This window comes from Podospora pseudopauciseta (assembly GCF_035222475.1).
Source record: "Podospora pseudopauciseta strain CBS 411.78 chromosome 7 map unlocalized CBS411.78m_7, whole genome shotgun sequence".
NCBI lineage: Eukaryota > Fungi > Ascomycota > Sordariomycetes > Sordariales > Podosporaceae > Podospora > Podospora pseudopauciseta.
This window is the reverse complement of record NW_026946667.1, coordinates 2,075,075-2,092,981: the sequence shown is the minus strand read 5'-3', so window position 1 is coordinate 2,092,981 and position 17,907 is coordinate 2,075,075. Positions and strand designations below refer to the sequence as shown.

At 52.1% G+C, this 17,907-nt stretch overlaps 6 protein-coding genes and 1 non-coding gene across 7 annotated transcripts; 3 read left to right on the top strand and 4 right to left on the bottom strand.

The window, feature by feature from the left end:
• Nucleotides 1–3,124: 3,124 nt before the first annotated feature.
• QC763_709310 (uncharacterized protein) lies at nucleotides 3,125–4,293 on the top strand (the record flags this gene model as incomplete). The annotated part of the gene is made up of 2 exons (XM_062915925.1): nucleotides 3,125–3,841; nucleotides 3,895–4,293. The coding sequence occupies exons 1-2, from the start codon at nucleotides 3,740–3,742 to the stop codon at nucleotides 4,291–4,293; spliced, it is 501 nt and encodes a 166-aa protein (XP_062761932.1). The 5' UTR covers nucleotides 3,125–3,739.
• A 341-nt stretch (nucleotides 4,294–4,634) lies between these two features.
• On the top strand, nucleotides 4,635–5,501 carry PAM18 (mitochondrial import inner membrane translocase subunit TIM14; the record flags this gene model as incomplete). Its single annotated transcript, XM_062915924.1, has 2 exons — nucleotides 4,635–4,748; nucleotides 4,804–5,501. The coding sequence occupies 2 exons, from the start codon at nucleotides 4,635–4,637 to the stop codon at nucleotides 5,074–5,076; spliced, it is 387 nt and encodes a 128-aa protein (XP_062761931.1). The 3' UTR covers nucleotides 5,077–5,501.
• Nucleotides 5,502–5,629: 128 nt separating this feature from the next.
• QC763_0108450 lies at nucleotides 5,630–5,719 on the bottom strand. The gene has a single exon. It is a non-coding gene; the product is annotated as a tRNA-Phe (tRNA).
• A 2,411-nt stretch (nucleotides 5,720–8,130) lies between these two features.
• STB3 (DNA-binding proteins Bright/BRCAA1/RBP1 and proteins containing BRIGHT domain) lies at nucleotides 8,131–10,103 on the bottom strand (the record flags this gene model as incomplete). Its single annotated transcript, XM_062915923.1, has 3 exons — nucleotides 8,131–9,615; nucleotides 9,856–9,982; nucleotides 10,065–10,103. The coding sequence occupies 3 exons, from the start codon at nucleotides 10,101–10,103 to the stop codon at nucleotides 8,432–8,434; spliced, it is 1,350 nt and encodes a 449-aa protein (XP_062761930.1). The 3' UTR covers nucleotides 8,131–8,431.
• Nucleotides 10,104–12,504: 2,401 nt separating this feature from the next.
• TOP3_2 (DNA topoisomerase) lies at nucleotides 12,505–13,282 on the bottom strand (the record flags this gene model as incomplete). Its single annotated transcript, XM_062906471.1, has 2 exons — nucleotides 12,505–13,035; nucleotides 13,097–13,282. The coding sequence occupies 2 exons, from the start codon at nucleotides 13,280–13,282 to the stop codon at nucleotides 12,994–12,996; spliced, it is 228 nt and encodes a 75-aa protein (XP_062761929.1). The 3' UTR covers nucleotides 12,505–12,993.
• A 14-nt stretch (nucleotides 13,283–13,296) lies between these two features.
• TOP3_1 (DNA topoisomerase) lies at nucleotides 13,297–15,670 on the bottom strand (the record flags this gene model as incomplete). Its single annotated transcript, XM_062906470.1, has 3 exons — nucleotides 15,034–15,670; nucleotides 14,846–14,983; nucleotides 13,297–14,703 (listed from the first exon to the last, which is right to left on the bottom strand). The coding sequence occupies exons 1-3, from the start codon at nucleotides 15,469–15,471 to the stop codon at nucleotides 13,297–13,299; spliced, it is 1,983 nt and encodes a 660-aa protein (XP_062761928.1). The 5' UTR covers nucleotides 15,472–15,670.
• A 77-nt stretch (nucleotides 15,671–15,747) lies between these two features.
• Nucleotides 15,748–17,647, top strand: QC763_709270 (uncharacterized protein). Its single transcript, XM_062915922.1, has 3 exons — nucleotides 15,748–16,318; nucleotides 16,376–16,440; nucleotides 16,496–17,647. Exons 1-3 carry the CDS (start codon nucleotides 15,959–15,961, stop codon nucleotides 17,160–17,162), a joined length of 1,092 nt encoding a protein of 363 aa, XP_062761927.1. The 5' UTR covers nucleotides 15,748–15,958; the 3' UTR covers nucleotides 17,163–17,647.
• The last annotated feature ends 260 nt before the right edge of the window (nucleotides 17,648–17,907 follow it).

The window sequence follows — 17,907 nt, the reverse complement described above, 5'->3', positions numbered from 1 at the left end:
ATCTGGATATCTGTCTCTTCACCTTGTGGTGATGTGCATGGAGGGTCTCCCGGATCGAGATAAGCTTTTTGCTATGGGCTATCGGAACAAGAAAATCGCTGTTGATCTGGGACCTGCCATGCCGAACTCGGTTCAGATCGCCCATTCTCAACATTTTGGACATTTATGTACTGTAGAACACCGGGCTCTCCATCCTGCTTCGGTCTGTCCTTTTTTTTCCTCTCTCTCTCTGGCCCTCTCCGTGCAGACGCGGCCTCGGTGTAGCAACCGCCGTGTGACCCCGTCTGAATGGAACTTGGAATGCCTTGCTTGGGACAAAGCGGTGGCAGCTGTCGCCGTGTCACGAGTCCTGAGCCATGGCTAAGAAATGTCCGTCTCCACAATGACTCAATGGGTTTCTCTCTGTTCAGTGACCGAATTGCACAATCCCTCGGTCAGTTTCGTAAGCGACATCAGTTGACGCTTGCCACAGTGGTGCTCGCCAAATGCCCAAAAAAAAAAAAAAAAAAAAAAAAAGTCACGGCAGAGGAATAGTGTTGTGATAGCTATGCTACCGGCCTAGGAACAGGAACGCAAGCTTGATGATACCCGCATGTCGCTACTTATGTACCCCGCCTGTCGTGTTCCCCATCCGGGATCGCCATCTTTCCTAGCTTGAAAGCCATTGCTGGGAAGAGGGGCTGGATCTGGATGGGGTCATGAGGTGCTGTGGAGCCAAGCTTCTTCTCATGAAGCTCTCGGCAGTGAGGCCATTCAGCACAAATTAGAGAAATAATAGGATAAACTGAGATGAAATAGACTCTCAACAATCATAGGAGGCACCTACCTATTCAACGCACATGAGTCTTTTCCAAATCTGACAACCACACTCATTGATTCAGACCATTCTTTAGCTCAGCCGTTGTATACATCTATCTTGCACAGTAAGGATCCAAGCCATGAGAAACCTGGATTGGAAGTTTTTCAGAACGTAAGCAACAACTGCAAACGTGTCACTGCGGAATTGTTGCATCTGAAACTTTTTATGATTCTAGACACAGCAGAGACCCATTACAATTGTCTCTTTATCTTTGTTCAACTGTCTTATCAACGTGCCAACTTCGCAACTGGCAAAGATCCACATTTTATCCTCGAAGCCGAACGGCCGCACTGTGCATCGGGCCACAGTCCTGGAAAATAGGTACATACCGGCCAATCGTCGAGATCACCGGGTCGTGGATCAAGGGGAAGCAAGACGGGCCAGACTGGCCTTCGTGCGTGCCTAGCTTTCCACCCTTTTTTTCCCTCCAAGGCTAGTAGTGTGCGTACATAGCTCTACATACAGCTTCACCTAACACAATGTCCCCACTATCTACGCCGCCTCACCAAAGCAGTTGGACGGCATCACTGTTACCTCGCTCTTAGACGACGCCAATCCGAGACCAACCATTGACTTTTTTGCTTGCTGACAAGTCGAATCTCCGAAGAAGAAAAATTTTATCCTCAGAAGACGGCACGGAGCTGGAACCAAGAGATCTCCTTTGCCAGACCACTGGCAAGCCACACAACGTGGCTCGAGATCTCATCACTCGGTCGTCTGCCCTTGCTTGCCTGCCCTTGTCATCGGGCTCTCTTTCAGGCACATATTTGTCGGTCCACAACATGGGGATTGCTACGTCGGATTGTGATGTGTCTTCTTTGTTGCTAACAAGCCAGGGCCTTTCATTTCTGCCGGACAGGCAGAAACCGAGTGCCGGTTCATCAGAGTGACCAGACAGGAGGAGTTGCCGTTGCGTTTCAAAGAAGCAGACAAGGGCATTCGCCGCAACAAAAACAATGGCAATCACAACAAACCCTAATACCCTGGCCATCAAACAAGTCTAACAACATCTCCCTTGCCCGGTACCACAGGGCGCATTTAAGCATGAAGACCCGATGTGTACCACCACCTCTTGTTTAGTCTGACACCCACACTTCTAGAATCCGAATACCTTTTGAGACCAAAACCCCCCTGCTGAGGTAAGGAGGCATATGTTTTTTTTTTTTTTTTTTTTTTTTTTTTCAAGCCAGCCGCATGCCTATTCATGTAACCTCGGGTGACATGGCGCAGGACACCATCCTCACTCACTCACGCACCCCCGTTTAGAGAAGTGTGTGTGCAGTGCCATGGAAGCCGAGGGGCAAATGACGTTGAGAAAAGCGGCCACCTGACTTTTTCTTTTCGACAGCCACGACAGCTGCCTTCTCTTTTGGGTAGGACGGAATAATCCCTATGAATTGGCACTGTATAGGTACACTAGTACTGTGTACACGGTAAAAGTTGGAAGATGGGTGGCATTGGAATCATCACCAGGAACGAACCGCTTTTTCTTTTCTTTTTTCTTTCTATTACCGAGACTCCCGGATTTTCAAACGGTTTTCGAAAAACCCGCAACGGCACCTAGCAAGGTTGCGGTTCTATTCACCCAGGGATCGACCGGCTCCGGAGGGTGATCGATCGGTCAGCTCGGGTGTTTTCTGTAGCTCACTCGGCTGGAAGAAGCGAGGCATATGGGCAAGGAATATCATCTGTGGGGATGAGGGAGAAAATAGCAACACTTACATATAGAGACATACACGTAAACAACAACGACAGGTACCAGCGTTCCTGTGAAGGGATGATGATGTCGCCATTGATTTCATGCCGTAAGTCAGCATGCATGTAGGTAAACACTAGCTCACCCTTTTTTTCAGGGCTGACGACACGACGGACCCTCTACCTGACTAACATACCTGCCACGCGACAGGAAAATGTGTGTTTCTGGAAAATTACCGATACCGTGGTTGGGAATGAGACCTTTTTTTTGGCTTTCCGGATGGGTTTTATAGCTTGGCCGGCGATTCCGGTGGTCCTTGCATTAGGAGAAAATCTAAAAGCTGGAATTCACTCCGTGACGGAGGGTTCCTAAAATAAGATGGTTTGGAAAACTGAGGACAATAACAGACTATTTGTGTGTTGTTTGACACCTGCGTTTGCCACAATTGATATATCAAAGGTCCGGTGAACGGAGGAGGTGTGGTTCATGATGTGTGGCTTGAGTTTGGGAAGACTTTGGGGATTGGGGAGTTATGGAACACTGCCCCCTCCTCAGCTTTTCACGAGCCGGGCTTCTCCGATGGATTTTGAATGACCTTCCTATTCACGGAAACAGCACGTATACACAAGTGACACCGGAATTCTTTTGCTCCATTCGGTCTTGTATGAGCGACTTTGGAAAACTAAGGCATATCCCATCCGTCCGTCTTCGGCAGACATGATCTTCTTTTTTTTCCCCAGCCTTGTGTGAACATCACGACATTCACACACCACCTCAACCCAAATTCCCTCAGCCACCTGTGCATAACCAACTCAGATCTCGCAATTTTCCCTCTTCTTCATCATGTGCTCCTTCCAAAATCCAAATTGTGGCGTCGAGTAAAAATACGTACGCCCAGTGAGGTGATCAACCTCCAAGAGGTGGGATATCAGCTTGGCAGTTGAATTTCATGAGTGAATGAATGAGGTGACTTGCGATAAGGAGTCTCAAAAGTGAGGGGGTTAACTGATAAGAGGGATAAGGGAAGGGACTGCCTACTACGCCTGAAGCTCACTTACCTTTTGCCCCCTTTTTTTCAGCTCATGGGAATGAAACTCTTGACTCTTACATCTCAAACCTAGTGTATCAATTGGCCTAGAATAAACCCCATTTTTTGAGTTCTCAATTGTTGCTGATCTTGCAACATGTCCGACGACGTATTTCGCCGTACGGGCCGTGGTGGGGCTGGCAACTATTACAGCAAGAAGGATATAGAGGATGTCCAGAAGGCTTCGGAGGCTTCTGCTGTGAGTTATCACTCCTAGTTTGTCATATTTGTACTTGAACTAACACCACAAAGGACCTCGAAGCCCAAGCCGACCTCACCAACACTGCCACCACCATCCAGCAACAACCCGCCCCCGTTCCCTATTCCCGCGGCGGCAGAGGAGGAGCCGGCAACTTCTACGGCGCAGCAGACACGGCTGCCTCGGCCAAGCAGCAGTCCGAAGACGCGGAGCGCACCAAAAAGGCCGTCGCCGCAAGCATAGCAGCCCGTCAAAAGACCGGCGGGACTGGCCGTGGTGGGGCAGGTAATTACGGAGCGGCTGCCATCCCAGGGGCGGACTTGCCGACGCCGGAAGACGAGCAGCGGAAAAAGTTGGCGGAGGAGGAGATGGAGATGAAGGTGCTAAAGGAAGTCGAAGATCAACTGGGCAAGCCGCCGGGGGCATACCATAGGCCTGGGCCGGAGGAGTGATGAGTTTCAGTTGTGATGTCCTAATACTCGCAAAGTTACGGTAATGGGAAACATGTGTCAAAATGCCAATAACCCGTCCATCCCCGCTTTTTATTGCATTGTTTCAGTGAAATACTCGTAACAGTGCAAAAAATTCAGCCAGTCACCGGCCGGCAAGCGGGCGGCAAATCCCGACTTCTGCGACTTTCCGCAAATCGCAAACCCCCAGTCAAAAAAGTTGATTCCATTGCTTGCCGTCATCATCGTCACCGTCCACCACATCGCACCACCCGACGACGACAACCACCGCCACCACCACAACGCGCGAAAGTAATATCCGCTTGTCGCATTCCAACCGCTACATGTCCAAAGCCCCCGCGCAGACACCCCAAACCTCGTCTCAACAAACCCGCAAACCCGAATCCGAAATGTCCGCAGTAGCCATCGGCGCAGGAGTAGCAGTTGCTGCCTTCCTCGTATGTCCCCCTATCTATATCTATCGCAAAACACCTCGCTAATTTCTCGGTATAGGGCAGAGCAGGCCTCGTAGCCTGGCGTCGCTCCCGCGGCGGCGTCGGCGCCCTCGGCAAAGCCTTTTACAAGGGCGGCTTCGAGCCCAGGATGAACAAGCGCGAGGCGGCGCTGATCCTGTCGCTTCAGGAGAGCTCCATCACAAAGGACAAGGTCAGGAAGGCGCACAGGACGCTGATGCTGCTCAACCATCCTGATCGCGGGGGGAGTCCGTACTTGGCGACCAAGGTGAATGAGGCGAAGGAGTTTTTGGAGAAGACTACTTCTTCGTAGGGGCGTGAGAGTTGTAGTGAATTGGGGGATAGCAAAAGGGGATGGAAGGGGTACGGGGGAAAATGGTGGGATTTCTGTGGTTGACTGTACCAAAAAGATACCTTGCGTTTCGGAGGGTGCATAAGAGGGTAGTGTGTGTGCATCATAGCATTGGCGTTACGGCACTCTGGTTTTTATGGTTTTGTTGGTTGGTGGACAAGGAAGCATTGGTGCTGCTGGTCGGTTGGGTGGGTGGATGGATGGTTATGATCTGGAGTAGGAGAGAAAGGGGGGTTATGTTGTATGAGGAAGAGCTGTATTTTTATTGCTAAGGTGGTGTGTAGAGAGGTCATGGTTTGATCGGGGAACTCTCCTCTAATACAAAACAAAGCTCAAAATCAACAATCACTTGAGGTGTTGTTGACACAGTGAGTATTTGGCTGGAGGGTGAGCCCAAACATAGCTGCATGTTGAGACTGGAGAAGCAAGCAAAGGAGCGCTTTGTTTGTGCAACTTGATGAAGCTGACAATACCCTCATATACACTATTCTCTCCCCAAACACCATCATCAAAAGCGGGTTTAGCTCAGTTGGGAGAGCGTCAGACTGAAGTCCACTTCAATCAACAAATCTGAAGGTCATGTGTTCGATCCACATAAACCGCACTTGATATTCTTTTTTCAACTTCCCATTTACAACCACCACCCCATATGAACTGAACTTGTGGATGGGTAGTTTCAAGCACCACCATCTTTAATTTTTCCCATGCCATCCCCATCCCACCTACTACGTCACTTTCTCCCACCCCAGACTCTCTTCCAAGGTTCTTATACCTTGTACCATCCTCTCTCATTCCTATTTAGGACTGCCAGAGAGCATGGCGATGGTATCAAAACCCGTCGCCCACCCCCCTTTTTTCTCGTCTCCAGGTCGGGGAAGTTAGGGTTTTTCCCCTGGGCGAATTTCACACACAAATATTTTGAAGAGGTATTGAAACCGAAGCCCGCTTTGTCCCCGCGTCATGCCATGTGTAAACACATCAGCAGATGCCAGCATAATCTGATAACACACACCTTCATCCCCCCACCATGTTTCCACACAGTGTTGTTGCGAGCTCCTCCACAATGACTTCCCCACCACGGATCTCGAAATCGAGATCTTTGAACATCCTCTATCTGCCGTTCCTCTCGATCTGCCACTTCATGAGGGGGGTTAAACCACTTCTCTCTCCCCAAGATCAATCTCACACAAAGTTGCGATAGGTGAATTACCTGTGCATACAAAATCTTGAACCGTCAAAAAAAGCCATTGATCATTCCCAGCTTATTGAAAACGTCGATCCCGATCAAGGATCTCGCCCAATACATCCACCTACCTCCACAACTCAGTGGATCTTCCTCCTCCACAAAAGTCCACAAATATCCCGAAACCCTACCCACCAGACAAGCGAAAAGCCAAGAATGTTTGTTGAGCTGGAGTTTTGCCTGGGCCCGGCTGACCCGCCCCGGCTCCCCCGGTACCCGCCCCCCTCCGTCCGGCAGTCCGGGACTGGCTTTTGATTTCCGGTACCGGTCCTACGGGAGAATTGTTCGCTGGAACTCTGCTATCAACCACAACAACAGATAAGAGAAAACCCGTGCGACATGTAATATGCTTTATTTGTCCTTTGGTATTTTGTTCTTCTTTCTTGTTCTAGTTGTTGTTGTTGTTGTCTTGGTGACCGAGCACGCGAGGTGTAGCTAAGCTTCTGTGGTATATATCCCCAAACAGAATGTAAGTAAGGTCCTGATCGTAGCAAACAAAACCAAGGGCTCAAGGTCCAAGCATCAGTAATCCCCCAGTCTCTCTCTCTCCGCCTTCACCCATTTCATCATGCCTCATAATTAAAAACATCCTAAACCAACCTCAATGTCAAAACCCGCAGCTTCTCACAGAAGAAACATATATATATGCACGTAACCACTTTCACCATCACCAACACGCAGTGCCACAGGGCAAAACAAAGAGCCCACAAAACACCAAAACCAAAATAATCACATCAATCAGTCAAATTGCCCCCTTTGATCAAGCCTTCAAATCAGTCGGTCCAATCACGCCCATCAACAAGCTCGGTGTCTCTCGGTCCAACAATTCTCGCTTTCTTTCTTTCTCTTCTGTGCCTGTGCCTGTGCCTGTGCCTGTGCCTGGTGCCCGTCTTTAGCTCCCCTCAGGTCTCAATGCCTTAGATCATCTTTCCCCCCAAGGTACCATCGTGCATTTGCATAGAATCTCGCTGGCCCACCCCAGTGCCAGCTCACCGGAACTCCATACCCGTCCGCCCCAGAAAAAAAGAGGGCTAGTGTTATTGGCGGGTCGTGCCGCCGTCAAAACCAACACCCCCCCTTTTTGAGGCTTGTGGAGAAACACCATTCCTTTCTCGGCTTGACGATCCGAAGCTTGGGTGCACTTTCCCCCCTGTCAAGTGTCAATCCAGAAAGTCGGTGACCGCTATTAAAAAAAAGATGCCCCCTTGTCAACAAACCAACCACGCAGCAGCAGAACGAAAAAGAAAGAAAGAAATCGAGATGGCAAAGAAAAACAATGCCCAATTGTGGATTGTGTTTGGTGGTGTTGTTGATGTGTTGTCCTTAGCGCCCCCCCCCCCCTCCCCGCCGTCCTGTCCCGCAGCAGCGGTGTGATACAGTGAAGCAAGCGTGTTGCAATAATGGAGTTGAGAGTTGTGTGATGAAGAAAGTGCGTTGTTGCAAATGTTCCCAGCCCCTGTCGTCCAGCGCCGAATATAACCGGAAACGCCCCTCCATCGTGAAAGGAAGAAGGGAGAAAAAAAATAAAAAAAAACCGAACCCCAACAATGTGAGAAGAGAAAAGAATATGCTGTGTAAAGTGTGTTGTAGTAGATAGTGTGTTGTGTGGGTTTTGATTGTGTTCGAGGAAGAAGGAAATTCGAGAGAATTGCCATGCCTGATGTTTTGCTTCCCCGATTCCATGTTTACCTTCCCCAATCCCCCCCAAAAAAGCCCAAAGATATCAAAGTTCATTCCATGTGTCATCCCTTCTCTTGTTTTTACCACCTGAGAACCATGAATTATAAACGTTTCCTGGTGCACAACATCCAGGCTTTAATAAATAAAAAAAGGTATTAACAAAGCCTCCAGCGCCCTGAGAAAAGAAGTGAAACCAACCCTACTCCCCCTGCTCCGCTTCCCAGAACAACTCGCCAACCAAACGACAGGGAATTGTATGTATATGTATTGTGGTTTGTTTGTCGAATGGTTGGTTTGTTTTCGTGATATGAGTGAAGATGTGATGATGATGATGATGCTTGCCCCGCCCACTTGTTGAAAACGCCGAGCCATATATGCAGATAAAAGATGCTATTAGACAGATCCAAGCTGAAGAAGAGCCTCCACGGCGTCGCGCTCCTGTGCGTCGGCCACCATGACTCCCGCCAAGCCCGATGGTGGGATCTTGAAGTTGAGCTGAGGTGGCCGCGCCATGCCGCCGGAGAAGGAGCGCATGCTGGAAGAATATACGTTGTTGAAAGGGGAGAGGTGTCTTTGGTTGTCGGACTGGGCCTGATAGGATGACGCTCGAAGCGCCGCCGCACCGACGGCTGCCCAGTCCTCGTCGTCGGTTGCGTCCTCGGGGTCGTCGCGGTCCATGGGAAAGTCCTCATCAGGCGCCTCGGAGCACGATGCGGATCCGGATCCGTCGAGCGACATTTTGTCGGCCTCGTGGTCCATCATGTTCATGAACCGGTCTTCGTTGAGACGGTCGTCATGAGAGAAGGCTGCTGATGAGGCGCCGCCGGCGCTCGTCCCGAGCATGGCTGCGAGTCGAGACCGGTCCAAGTGGTGCCACCCGGGGCCGCCCTTGTTGATAGGGATGCTTGTCGGGTAGGAGCTCCCGCCGGGCGACGTGCGGCGCGAGGGAGGGTCGTAGGCAGCAGCTGTAGCTCTGCTGCCCTGGCCCCTCCGCTTCGCATGCCACCGTCCCCAGCCCACCTTGATAAACTCTACGTCACCATCCGGGCCGCTGCCCACGCCACCGTTTCCCTTTCCCTCTAGCGCGGCCACGACCAGCCTCCGGGCTTTGGCAGGCGGGATGCCCGCGAAGCCGGGGACCGTGGTGGTCAGATAACCCATAATGTGGCGAATCGGCAACGGGCCCTGACCCAGCAGGATCTCGGGCAGGTGGCAGTTGGCCAGCATTGCTGACGTGATGGCTCCGGCCGAGTCGTACGGGGGCGATCCCGGACCGGAGTGCTCATCGTCGTGAGCGTCGCGGTCGTGCAGTTCCAGGTCGGAGTCGACCGAGGGCTCGACGCCCGCCCTCATCAGGTGGGCGCGAAGGCCTACCGGAGGCAGGTTGGGAGATATCGAGTTGGGGGGAGTCGGCAGGTTGTTTGGATGGGTCGTCACAGGGACACTCCGGGCGGCCGCTACAGCAGTTAAGTTGTCTCGGCCGGGAGAGGGGGAGGAGGTCGTCGCGATATCGCGAGCAGCAGTAGCCATGGTCGCCATATTGACACTTTTGGGTGTTGAGTTGCTTCGAGCCGCTTCTTCAAAGTGCCGCAGGCCGTGTGTTAGCAGAGGTGTTTCTGATGGAGCCAGACATGGTGCGACGGGTCGGGAAGGGGTAATGATGGGCAACGGCGATAACCATCGATCTCTCTTGCTCGCTCGCTTGTTTGTTTACAAGCATAAAGAAGTGTCGCGTTGTGTGTGCCCAGGTTGGCGACAACAAGGAAACTGAGGACTGAGGACTGAGGACTGAAGACTGAGAACTGAGTCACACTCACCAAAGGACCGGAGCAAGTTGATATGGGCAGCTTTGTTACTTTTTGACCGGGGGAAGACGGTTCGTGTCTTGTCGGGCAAAAGAGGTGTTGGCTGGGCTATTTGGCAGATGCTGCTGGCGATGATCTTCTGTGACAAGAGAAGGACTCTCTCTTGTAAGACTTGATGTCGTCGTGGTTAGTTGGTCGCGATGGTGTTGCTTTGTCGAGACCAAGAGAAGGGTCAGCGGCAGGAATCGTGGACAGGCCATGCTAATATAAACCAAGCCTTGTTGGACAGGCCGGCGAGTCCAGAGGGTGTGTCTTGCCCTGGTAGCGGTACCTTGGTAGGTACCGAGAGCAGCACCCTGGCGCTGACGAGTGACGACTCACGGCGGGCACGGGGTACACACACCGTACATCAGACCAGGGTGCCAAAGACGGGCAAGTGGCTTGTCACTGATTTGAGAGCGGGAGGCGTGCACACAGCGAAATCATCACACAAAAATAGGTGTGTCTCGAGAGAGAGAGAGAGAGAGAGAGAGAGCGAGAGGGAGGCCAGTCTGCTCTGCCCCGTGCCACCTTTGCCCAGCTTTCTCTCTGTCATCATTTCTCGGAATCTGAGGCAACTGTTTTCTTATCCCCATTCTCTGTCTCATTTCCTGGCTACAGTGTTGTGCTGTTATTCTCAATATCGCGACGTTTAATTAGTTTGAGCCTCCACCCAAACAAACCCTGAATTGACAATCTCCCGAATGGATGTGCGCGCGCCCACAAACATTTAGGGTTTTGCGACGATAAGGACCAGGTCGTCAATCGTGGATCTTGGTTATCATCACACGTCGAAATGGGTGGAGGCATTTCCCAGTGGGTTGTGTAAGTGCACAGTGCGAAATGTTTTGCCCTTCAAAAGGTCGCATCAACAGGGAAGAAAGGAAGGACAGGAAACCCAGTTCCCTGGATGGTCTGGATGTTTGATGACGACTTGTTCGTCTGCCAGGCAGCGCCATTTTTACCCTTTTCTCTCTTCGTCCGTATTCTCTGTCCACTAACGCCGCCTCGTGCTTCAATGCAGCACAGGCAACTCTGGCACTTTCTTCAGCAACAAGAGCTCCAATCCCAGCCCCCAATTGGAAGTTGACCCCCAGCCCATGTGCCCTTATCTAGAGCACCCCCCCCTTCTGGCCCTCACCCCCCCGTGTGTCATGCTGCTGATAGTGATAGGCCTTTTCAATCCATCTCCATCCATCCAGCCAGCAGCATGGCCATGCAGCACATTCCAGTTCCCTCTCCTTCGATGATACCGACCGGCAAGCGATAACGGCCATTGCTGCTGACCCCCGCTTTCTTGCCTTCTGCTTTTCCTGTCAGGGCGAGCGATTTCCCCAGATTAACACCCACACCACCTTTTCTTTGTGTATGGCCCAAACGACATCATCCGGTGATCTGTTTTCTTTCAGCCATCCCATCTCCGTCTCGGCTCTCTCCTTGCGGGGGGCTTGAAAATAGAACCGAGAGAGATGATCGTCAGGACCAGTCTCTTCATCATGATGACGGTCCATCATGATGAAGGTCACATTCCGATTACACCCGTCTTCTCTTTGTCTTTTATGTACACTAACATGTCTACTTCAGTCAAGCCCCAATGAAGAAAGCACATTGGCCAGGCCAACCGCTCTGATTGGCTCGTCTATGAGAGGGCTAATCCGAGTGGGCAGTGGGGCAGGTCATCTGGTTCACTAACACCTGCTGCTCTCACTCTCAAGGCATTATATCAAGTAAGCTGATACAAACCACAGACAACTTCCCAGGACAGGACTACCCGGGCTCCAACAACCACCATCAACCTCGACGGGAGCTTCGCCTCTTCTCGTTACGAGTCGTTTCGAGGTTGGGGGCTCATGACAGGTCTTTGCCACCCCCGGATCACCAAAGCGTGGTGGATGCTTTGCTGAAGAGAAGCCACCACCGCCCGAGTGGTTGCCCCAGGTTTTATTTTGTCCCAAGACAAGCCAGTCCTAGCTCCCCACGTTTTATGCTTGTGCCCTGTGTAGCTTTCTGTATCATATGCCGATTTTTGTGCCTACCCTATCAGTTTTTGTGTGCCCTATTTTTCTATCTTCCCCTCTTTCCATACATACGCACATGGCACATCATTCATGGTGGTACAACCACAACTTCCAAGAAACAATCCCTTCCAAAACCTCCAAGTGACCCAGACTGTGTGTGGGAGTCCACTATCATGGGCGTACAGTACGGATTTGCGGCGCTAGACATGGGGTAGGCACGGAACCACACGGCTCACACCCACGAGGGGGGAATGGAATCCACCAACCGAACGATCCGTCAAGGTTCACTGGCCGAGAAACCCCGCCGCTGGTCCGACCCGAACAGACGGCGGCCATCATCATCATCGATAGCTTTCACAATGATTGTGAGATTCATTGTGTGGATTGACTACCTATCCTCTAGTATAGTTCGGCTTTCCTCAACCTCCTGTACCTTCCGGGCTCCCCCTTTTCCGCCGGTTCAACTAGATAACCTTTTGTAGTTGTTGTAGTTTTTTGTGCGTGTAACCCGCTCCCACATGTTTGTTGCACCACTTCTACACACACACACCCACACACACACACACACACACACACACACACACACAAAACAACCAATTTGTGACACAAACACACACTTCTCTGGCTGCTTGCTTTTACTGCAACGAACCGGAGCCCGGAAAACGGAACGGGAGTGTCAAAGAAAAAAAGCCATGATCTTTTTACCAACCCCCGGACATCCGGTTATCGGAAGGAGGGGGGAAATAGCACCCCCAATTCCGCCGCGGCCGAGGAATTGATGGGGGAGGGGAAGGGGAAGGGGGGAGCTCGTGATGGTCCACACCCGCGCACCAGCGACATGCAGGTAAATCCCACCCGCCATTTCACGGCAGGCAAAATGTGGTGTTGTTGATAGGATGCACTGCTGCTGGTGCTTTTGTTCTCGTTGGTTAGAGAGGGCGGGGACATTTGTTTCAGGTTGGGGGCGTGTTGTGAGTGGTTTGAGAGGGTTGTTGTACTTACTATACGTGAGGGTGTATAGGTGAGGGAATTCGTGCAGTGCTGTTCTGTGTGACCAGCCTCTGATATACTCGGGAGGGGATATGTTGATCGTTCATTGCCCGTTACCGTTGTTGAAGACGTATTGTCTGCAAGCCTGTGGGTGTGTCAGTATGTCAATCTTAAAAATCAAATCAAGTAAATGTAAACAAACTCACTGCTTTGAGTGTGTTGAGCTCCGCCGAGGACTGATGGTATACCGTCCTGTACTGGTGTATGTTGCTCTGCAGAAACTCTTGCTTGGTCGACCTGCCCTCGCAGATGGCTTTCATCATGAGCTCCGTCTCCTTTCGTAGAAACGGCTTCCCAAGACTGATCTCGAAGCTCATCCTGTCGAAACCCATGATAAGGGCAACTCCTAGACTGGTCGGGATAAACTCCTTGACACCATCACCCCCCCTCCCTCAGCCCCACCGCCTCTCGCCCCTCCTCTCCCGCCACGAGCAGCTCGTCCACCCCTCCCCCTTCCTCTCCCACGGCCTCGCCCAGCAGCAGGAGGAGGCTCATTATCTTCCTCGGCACCACCAGCTCCTCCCCCTCCCCCCCTCGGCACCGTAACCACATATTGCCTCTCCTGAATCTTCTCAATGTGCTCCGCCATCGTGGCATCCGTCCCAATCCCATTCGCATCCATCAACGCAATCAGATCCGCCTCGGTCAAGTAACTCGGGGGGCTCGTCTTCCCCTCCGTCATCATGGCCTCGGTCGGCTCAAACCTCTCCCCCACCTCAAACTTGGGCAACATAGCCGTCCCCGTCCAGTTTTCGTAGGGGTACACATCCAGATAATTCCTCTCCAGCACAATAACCCCATGCGCAGCAAACATCTCCTCCCCATACCCCACCTCCACATCCGTCGCCATCCCCTTGGCATCATCCGAGCAACAAGCCAAAAACCTCCTCACCACAAACTCATACACCTTTCTCTCCTGCTCATCCAGCACCGTCGGCGCCGCGTAGGTGATAGGGTGGATAGGCGGATGAGCCTTATCATCGTTCTTCCCCTGCCTCGGCTGGTTGAACCTCCCCCCCTCAATCAACTCCCTCGCGAAAGCTCCCCACCTCCCATCAGGAAACTGCTTCTCGACCAACCCCCTCAGGTTCATCCCCTTGTCAAACCTGTCCGTCTCCGTCCTCGGATAAGAGATAAACCCCTTGTTGTACAGCTTCTCCGCCACCGTCATAGCCTGCTGACCCGTCATCCTCAAAAACCTCGTCGCCATTTTTTGTAATTCCACCGTCGTAAGCGGGAGAGGCTTCCACTTTTTGGTGGGCTTCTCCTGAACCTTTTTCACCACCGCCTCCCTCGCCCTCAGGCAGCGTTCATACAGAATCGTCACCGCCGCCCGATCAAACAGTCGATTCCGCGCCCAGCCAAAGCTCACCTTCATCCCCTCCCTCTCGTGAACAAGCTTGATACTCCAAAACGCCTCGGGAACAAAATTCTTGACCCGAAAGTACCGATCGACGACAAACCCCAGAGTGGGAAACTGACAAGACCCATAACTGATCATCAACTCCCCCATCGGACCCCCCAGCCCCCGCAGGTTATTCGTCAAGAACCTTGTGAAAGCAAACCCGATCCTCAAATCCAGCTCAATCCTCGCCGCCACGGCATCAACCTGCCGCTGATCCAACGCCACCAACCTCCTCGCCGCGCTGAGTATGTGCCCCCTCTCCACGTTTGAAAACCGCGCTCGCCTGACCTGGATGTTCCTGTTCCCCTTGAGCGCGGCGTCGCGGATTTCGGAGCCGATGTGCTCCCCCTCGCGGTCGCAGTCGGTCCAGACGATGAGGACGGAGGAGGACCGGGCGAGGGTTTCGATGTTGCGGGCTATGGCTTTGCAGTCGGGGGTTGTGACGGTGGTGATGGGGGCGTCGAAGAGGGAGTCAGGGGGTGGGTGGGACCAGGATTTGTAGGTGGGGGAATTCGGCGGTGGTAAGGTGGCCGCGGACGGCGGTCATGGTTACGTTGGAGTCGCCCAGGCCGGGGCCGAAGTTGAAGGTGAAGGAATAGTTTTTGGTGTATTTGTCTGAGGTGTTCGCCTGATGGAAAGTTAGCAAAGGGTGGCGTGAGATGGGGAGGGGGGAAGTACGGTTTGATATTGGCCTCCGGAGAGGTGTTGGGCGACTGCTTTGGCGATGGAGGGCTTTTCAGCCACGCAGAGGACGCGTGTCATGATGTTGTTGGGTTTTGTGTCGATGGTTGGTTGCTCAGTTTTTGCTGATGAGGTCTTGGTGGAAGCCTTCGATATCTTAGTCGATGAAGTTGGTGACGATTTGGTTGTTTTGGTTGAAGTTGGTTTCGTAGTTTTTGCCGTGGACTTTGCTAGTGAAGGAGAGTGAGTGGAGAAGAAGAAGAAGAAGAGAGCAGAGCTGCAATTGGCAACATGAGATTGAATGTTGGATGAGACTCCAAATCTAGACTTCTTCAAATTGTAGATATGATGTGCTCTCACAACCGAGTCGCGATGAGAGGAAAGCCTGCTCAAGACTCCAACCTGCACGTATAAGCCCTTCCTCGTGCCTTCCATGAGAGGCAGCAGTCAACACTGGTTGACAGCTTTCCTCGGGTTCAGATAATCTCATCTGATGAATTTGACTTTCATGGACATTAGGCAACAATCCCACCTTTTCAGTTCACGAGGCCTGAATAGGGTGGTGAACCGAGTTGAGATGTGAAATTTCATGAAATACATGCGCGAACGTGATGTGAGCCCAAACTCGATATGCAACTAAGCGAACTTAAAGTAAATACACGATACCACGTAAGAATGGAGACCTTTCGAAGGGGCAATCGCGTCTTGGCGGCTTCCACACCACGCTAAACCGCCCCTAACCCTGGGCGATCCAAGCGTTTCACAGCCCAACACCAGATCGTTGCCGCTGGATGTGATGACGCTCACATCAGTTAGTTGGCCACTCATCAAGCAGGTATAACTTGACTTCCCAGTACCTATCTCATGTTGCAACTGAGGAAGCAACTCATATCCGGTCATTGAGTACACATCCGAGTCAACAATGGCGTTTCCAACCATCAAAGCGCTCGAAGATTGCGCCGACTTCTCCAAAACGGTGGAGCCGTTTATCCCCCAGCTTTACACTCTGCCCAGCAAGGTGCTTGATGTCATTGCACGCCGCGAGGGTCTCCTGGACCTCTACGCGGAAACAAACCCCCTCATATCTGGATTCGCCATCTCGATAGTGCTGGGTGCTATCTTCCTGGTTGCCGCCGAGATCAACCGCAACTATTCACAAGTTGACCGGGCATGGAGTTTGTTGCCCACCATCTACATTGCCCACTTCAATGCCTGGGCCCGTTTGGCAGGAATTCCCAGTCAGAGACTAGACGCGGCGCTCCTCTTCAGCGCTGCATGGAGCGTAAGTTACACCGTCGCTCATGGGGTTCAGCTCAGAAGTGCTAACAACATGATGAAGGCTCGACTCACCTTCAACTACTGGAGAAAGGGCGGCTATAGTGTGGGATCGGAAGACTACCGATGGTGTGTGTACTCGCAAGTATTTTAACCTTCATCACGGTTTACTAATTCCGGGCAGGGAAATCATCCGTCAATATGTCCCCAAAGCTGCCTTTCACGTCTTCAACTGGACCTTCATCTCCTTCATCCAAAGCATCCTGCTTTTCGCCCTCGCAGCCCCCGCCTATCCCATCCTGCTGGCATCTCAGTTTGAGCCCAACCTGACCAGCTCCGACATCGCATATACGTCTGTCGAGCTCTTGTTGATCCTCACGGAGTGGATCGCCGACCAACAGCAGTGGGAGTTTCAATCTGCCAAGCAGCAATACCGAAAAACCGCCAAGGTTCCGTCAGGCTTCAAGCAAGACGACCTCGATCGTGGCTTCATCACGACGGGCCTGTGGAGCTACTCGAGGCATCCCAACTTTGCTTGCGAGCAGACCATCTGGTTTGTCCTGTATCAGTGGAGTTGTTATGCCACAAGGAACTTGTACAGTTGGGCTGGCGTGGGTCCTTCCTTTCTGATCATGCTCTTTCAAGGGTCGACGTGGCTCACGGAGCTCATCACGGCGGGGAAATACCCAGAGTATAAGGCGTATCAGAGACAGGTCGGCATGTTTGCTCCAACTTGGATCACGGGCTACAAGGTACCGCCAGCAAAGGCACCTAAGGTGATCCGCACCAGCGAGATCGCCAAGCAGATTGAAGAGAAGGAAAGACGGAAACAGAAACAGAAACAGAAGTGAGGCCTGTGTCAGAGGTCGGTATATGCAACCTTTCTACTACGAGACTTCAAAAGTAGATTGATGGGGGCACAGCAGCCGTCAGGGACGGGCCGGTCCAGATGGCCAACGATTCTGCATCTTGATGCCCGTCGCGGACGAGACCTGAGCCCAACAGGGCTGCAACCCTACCGTTCAGACGAGCGGCGGCAGATGAGCTGTGCAGATGAGATGTGGGGAGGGGTGGTACGCAGGGGATCTTCTTTCAGGTGGAACATGAGAATATTATCGTTAATCACAGTGTAAATTACCGACCACGCCTTGGTCCACCACTTTCCGACTCAGGTGACCAGAGCTCATGTCCGTATTCTTGATTATCCACAGACAATTGACACAGAGAAACAAAAACAAACAAAAAAAAACATCAGGCATCACCACCTTGAGGCCATATTGGGCTGGGAAACCAGCTGAAGATATCCATTCTCAGGCATCGTTCTTCTTCGCCAAAGCACTCCGGCTTTTAGCGGCTCCCTGAAATGGTGTGAGCATCCCACAGATCTGGACACGAGACAGGGGCCCTCCCACGCTGCTAGCGGTGACGACCCGCTAGTTAGTGCGGGATTCCAGAAGGTCCACATGACCAAACTGGCTGAAATTGGCTCTTTTTTCAACGCTACCTCGCGTGCTGGACTTGCATGCAGCTGCAGATTGGTTGAGCCCCGTTTGAAACGTGGGGTTGGAAGCCAAAGAGACCAGGCCCATCTTCAAT

Coding starts and splice junctions, on each gene's coding strand:
- QC763_709270 (XM_062915922.1), top strand. CDS start 15,959: ATGGCGTTTCCAACCATCAAAGCGCTCGAAGATTGCGCCGACTTCTCC. Junction 16,319..16,375: donor TCTTCAGCGCTGCATGGAGC/GTAAGTTACACC, acceptor AACATGATGAAG/GCTCGACTCACCTTCAACTA. Junction 16,441..16,495: donor GGATCGGAAGACTACCGATG/GTGTGTGTACTC, acceptor AATTCCGGGCAG/GGAAATCATCCGTCAATATG.